We start from the raw sequence: 5,010 nt of genomic DNA on the forward strand, positions 1-5,010 counted from the left end.
GGCAGCTCCGCAGTGCACTAGCCGCCGCCGCCACCACCGCTCGGCCGGTCCCGCTGCTAATCTGCTCGGTCCAACGACAGACATCCGGACGGGGTCATGAGCCAGGGCGCCCCGGGGCGCCGCAGGGACAGCGAGCGGAGATAGCAGCCTCGCGAACCCCCACCCCGCCACCCCCGGCCGTCTCGCGGTCTTGACGCGCGCCCGCCGCGTCCCCGGTCCCTTCTGTCCTTTCCTCGGGCCCCGTCGCCGCCGCCGCCATGGCCACCTTACTCCGCAGCAAGCTGTCCAATGTGGCCACGTCCGTGTCTAACAAATCCCAGGCCAAGGTGAGCGGCATGTTTGCCAGGATGGGTTTCCAGGCGGCCACGGACGAGGAGGCCGTGGGCTTCGCGCACTGCGACGACCTCGACTTTGAGCACCGACAGGGCCTACAGATGGACATCTTGAAAGCCGAGGGCGAGCCCGGCGGGGACGAGGGGGCCGAGCCGCCCGTCGAGGGAGACATCCATTACCAACGCGGCGACGGCGCACCGCTGCCTCCCTCGGGCTCCAAGGACCAGGCCCTGGGGGCTGGAGGCGAGTTTGGGGGCCACGACAAGCCCAAGATCACGGCGTGGGAGGCGGGCTGGAACGTGACCAACGCCATCCAGGTGAGCGCGGGATTCCTAGCTCTGCCTGCCGACACCCCCACACAGGCTCTGCCCCCACACAGATCGCACGGAGATCTGGGCTTCTCCAGTACCTGAGATTCGGTCTCCCCCTTCCCGGACTCCCTCCTAACGATGCGCGGGAATCGACGCCCCCACCCCCACACCAGGTGGTGTCTCTCGCCCTGATTTGCACCCTTCTTCCCACTGCCCCAGCGACAGGACAGCGAAGCCGGGGTTGGGTGGGCGACCCACGTCCAGAGACGCAGCAAAAGCGAAGGAAACTGAGAGTAGGGTTAGGGGAGGGGGAGCGAGAACGGAGGAGGGAGAATAAAAATCAGGATTGGCGGGAAGACTACGACCTTGGAGTTCGGAATGCATTCACAGCTGCGGTGGTTTTTTGGGGGGGTGGAGGAGAAGAAGGGCTAGAGGCCCCGCCTGGGATGCGGGAGAGCCCGCGGAGCTGGGAGCTCCTCCCCCGCCCCCGACACACACGCATAAAGCATGCACGCTTACAAAGGCAGGTACACCTGCCCCCAGCCTCCTCCGCCACGCACAAACACGCCCAAGACACGCACCTCTCTATAGGTCACAGGATTATTCCTGAATACACCTGCACACACACCACCCACCTCCACACACCCCTCCCTCAAGGAAGCGCCCGCGCCTTCACATCGCAAGCACGTACCGTGCACGCGCAGGCCCCCACGCAGGCAGACAGGACACCGTGGGCTCTCCCGGGTGTAACCCCACTGGAGACATGCAGACACGTGCACACAGGAACACCCATGATCCCCGGGACTCCAGCTATGCAGCCGTGCGCACACACCAGCCCCTCTGATCCGAAATCCCGGCTGCACCGCAGCAGCGGTCCGCGCCTCCACGTGACCCTGGCGAAGCCCCCCTCCGGAGGCTTAGAACTGCCATTGGTCTAGCCACCTCTTCCCCCTCACTCCCAGCCCCCACCCCCAGCCCCATCTCCCCACCAGGCGGCGCCGGACTCCCCGCACAGGGCTTTGGAGTCCTCCTAACGACTCCGGGAACCGGCGGGGGACCAGAGGTCTCAGATTCAGGGGTGGAAAAGACCTTACCTCTGCGCCCCTCTGGATTCTTTGGCTGTGTCCCGCGGGCATTTTGGGAACCCAAGATCGTTGAGGCAAAAAAAAAAATGTAGTTTTTCCGGGGTTGCACAGATCCACTGACTTGGCGAGTGGGGTGCCTAGGTGATCTAACCCCAGGGCACCTCCTGCTCCTGGACAGGACGAGACAGCCTTGATAGTCTAGGGGCAGGATTGGTGGAGGAGTGGGGAACCCTTCTCCTTGGTTGTTGGCGACGCCTTCTCTCAGGACGTTTTCCAGGCCCGTTCTGTAGGCCCAAGAGAGAAGACAGGGCCGTAGACTGGAGGCGCGCAGGCCTCCAGGACTCAAGATTTCGTTAGTTTTCCTCCCTCTCCCCACATCTACATCATAAACCGTCGTTCCCTCAGCCTGGCCAGCCCAACACCGTAGCTTCGGGGCCCTAGACCCCATTCTGGGTTGGGTTTCCCCCAGCGATCGTCCTTTCCGGGCTAGGTCTCCACCGTTCTCCACCGCAAGCGCGCCAGTCTCTATCTAAGACTAAGGTTGCTTCCAACCGCACCTTCTTCCTCCCGGAGCCCCAGTCCCCGAAGCCCCTGCCTCCTTGCTTCTTCAAAGTACTGTCACACACACCCCCAATCCCTACCCCGTCGGCTTCTCCGTAGCTCCCCCCCCCACACACACACCTCACCTTCAGCCCCGCTTCCTCTCTGCCTCTTCTGTTTTCCTCCCACGGCCGCGCTTCCCTCATTGGCGCGCACCCCACTCCACTCACCATAAACGCAGCTGCGCCCACTCTTTCAGTCAGGTTCTTTACGAGAACCCTTTTCTGACCACGCTCCGTCCAGCTCCTGCTGGTTCCGAGGAAACACCCCAAGTATCTTACCCCCTAGCTTCAGCCCAGCCCCACCCCTAGTCCCACCTTTCCTTCTCGGTTCCATCCTCTCCACGGAGACTCAACATTCAGGTTCCCAGGCATGTCTTCTTTCACCCCCACCTCCACCCCCATTCCAACCAACCCTCCCTCCCTTAACCTCTCCAGCCTGGTGATTCAGGCACAATTTTTACTCTCCTCGGCGCCCCCTAGCGATAGCGGTGAGCCACGCCCTCCCTCCCCACCCCGTTCCCCAGGACCCTCCTTCCCCAGCTCCCGTCCCCGCTGAAGCGCCTCGGGTCTGGTTGCTTCTCTGCTCCACAGGGCATGTTCGTGCTGGGCCTACCCTACGCCATCCTTCACGGCGGCTACCTGGGGTTGTTCCTCATCATCTTCGCCGCTGTGGTGTGCTGCTACACCGGCAAGATCCTCATCGCGTGCCTGTACGAGGAGAACGAGGACGGCGAGGTGGTGCGCGTGCGGGACTCGTACGTGGCCATCGCCAACGCGTGCTGCGCGCCGCGCTTCCCCACGCTGGGCGGCCGCGTGGTCAACGTGGCGCAGATCATCGAGCTGGTGATGACTTGCATCCTGTACGTGGTGGTGAGCGGCAACCTCATGTACAACAGCTTCCCGGGGTTGCCCGTGTCGCAGAAGTCCTGGTCCATCATCGCCACGGCGGTGCTGCTGCCCTGCGCTTTCCTGAAGAATCTCAAGGCCGTGTCCAAGTTCAGTCTGCTGTGCACCCTGGCTCACTTCGTCATCAACATCCTGGTCATCGCTTACTGCCTATCGAGGGCGCGTGACTGGGCCTGGGAGAAGGTCAAGTTCTACATCGATGTCAAGAAGTTCCCCATCTCCATCGGCATCATCGTGTTCAGCTACACGTCGCAGATCTTCCTGCCTTCCCTGGAGGGGAACATGCAGCAGCCCAGCGAGTTCCACTGCATGATGAACTGGACGCACATCGCCGCCTGCGTGCTCAAGGGTCTCTTCGCGCTCGTCGCCTATCTCACCTGGGCCGACGAGACCAAGGAGGTCATTACGGATAACCTGCCCGGCTCCATCCGCGCCGTGGTCAACATCTTTCTGGTAGCCAAAGCGCTGTTGTCTTACCCGCTGCCCTTCTTCGCAGCCGTCGAGGTGCTGGAGAAGTCGCTCTTCCAGGAAGGCAGCCGCGCCTTCTTCCCGGCCTGCTACGGCGGCGACGGGCGCCTCAAGTCGTGGGGGCTGACGCTGCGCTGCGCCCTGGTGGTCTTCACGCTGCTCATGGCCATCTACGTGCCGCACTTCGCGCTGCTCATGGGGCTCACCGGCAGCCTGACGGGCGCCGGCCTCTGCTTCCTGCTGCCCAGCCTCTTCCACCTGCGCCTGCTCTGGCGCAAGCTGTTGTGGCACCAAGTCTTCTTCGACGTCGCCATCTTCGTCATCGGTGGCATCTGCAGCGTGTCCGGCTTCGTGCATTCCCTCGAGGGCCTGATCGAGGCCTACCGAACCAACGCGGAGGACTAGGGCTACCGGAGCGAGCCCCGCCCGAGCCCTCCCCCCCGCCCTCCCCCCCGCCTCCAGCCCCCTCCCTCTCCAGCCCCCTCCTCCTCCCCTCCCCTCCCCCTCCAGCCCCGTGCGCCGTGCCGCCGCGCTTGGGAAGCCGAGCTTTAAACACCTCTGGTTCCTAGTTACTGATTTCTTGGGGGGGGGGGATGGGAGGGGTGGGAGGGGAATCCACGACCCATCGCGTCTGCGTTTCTTTCCCACAGCACCCTAAATTGTTTTGCTTTGTTTTTTGAGGGGGGAGGAGGCGGGGTGCGTTTGTGGGTTGTGTTTTCGGCTCTTCCTCGAGGGGCTCCGATCGCCCTGTGGGGGGGGACGGTGGGAGGGACGGGCGGGGAGAAGGGGCGCAGTTCGCAGGCGCGGAAACTTGACCTTGGGAAGTGGGGGGTGGGGACATTCCCATAGCCATCTAGTGCTCGGAATCTACAGCTTCCAGCCATTCCCAGCCAAGAGCGCTTCCCATCCCCGAGACATTTCAACAACCTTGCCGCCGGGAGGGAAAAGGCTGTCGGGGAAATTCCCCTGTCGGGTGGGCGCCGTTTCCTTCGGCGCAGCCGGGGGGAGCCGCCGCGCGGGCGGGCGGGCGAGGGGGCCTGGTTTGCCTACCCGGTGTTCAGGAATCCAAACTCATCTTGTGCAATTTATCAGGTTGTGGAACTGTTCTACTGTGCGTGTGGTGTGCTCGTGGTGAATAAGATGAAATGTATATCAGAAAAAAAAATCTATCTCTAGAGTGCGGTGCATAATTATATATCCGCCAAATAAAGAAGAAACAAAGACTCGCTCGGCCTCCTGTCAGTTCTGCCTGTTCACACCAGCCGCGTTTGGCTGGCTGGCTGCCTGGCCTGGGGACCCACCAGC

General features: G+C 62.8%; 1 protein-coding gene across 1 annotated transcript; it reads left to right on the forward strand.

The window, feature by feature from the left end:
• On the forward strand, positions 1 to 4,349 carry Slc32a1 (solute carrier family 32 (GABA vesicular transporter), member 1). Its single transcript, XM_013010828.1, has 2 exons — positions 1 to 650; positions 2,923 to 4,349. Exons 1-2 carry the CDS (start codon positions 258 to 260, stop codon positions 4,108 to 4,110), a joined length of 1,581 nt encoding a protein of 526 aa, XP_012866282.1. The 5' UTR covers positions 1 to 257; the 3' UTR covers positions 4,111 to 4,349.
• Positions 4,350 to 5,010: the final 661 nt, after the last annotated feature.

The sequence above is a fragment of the Dipodomys ordii genome, unplaced genomic scaffold, assembly GCF_000151885.1.
Source record: "Dipodomys ordii isolate 6190 unplaced genomic scaffold, Dord_2.0 Scaffold13, whole genome shotgun sequence".
Lineage (NCBI taxonomy): Eukaryota > Metazoa > Chordata > Mammalia > Rodentia > Heteromyidae > Dipodomys > Dipodomys ordii.

Bases quoted from the DNA above. Each gene is read 5' to 3' on its own strand.
- Slc32a1 (XM_013010828.1), top strand. From the start codon at position 258: ATGGCCACCTTACTCCGCAGCAAGCTGTCCAATGTGGCCACGTCCGTG. The intron at 651-2,922 runs GTGAGCGCGGGA...TCTGCTCCACAG, and splicing joins ACGTGACCAACGCCATCCAG to GGCATGTTCGTGCTGGGCCT.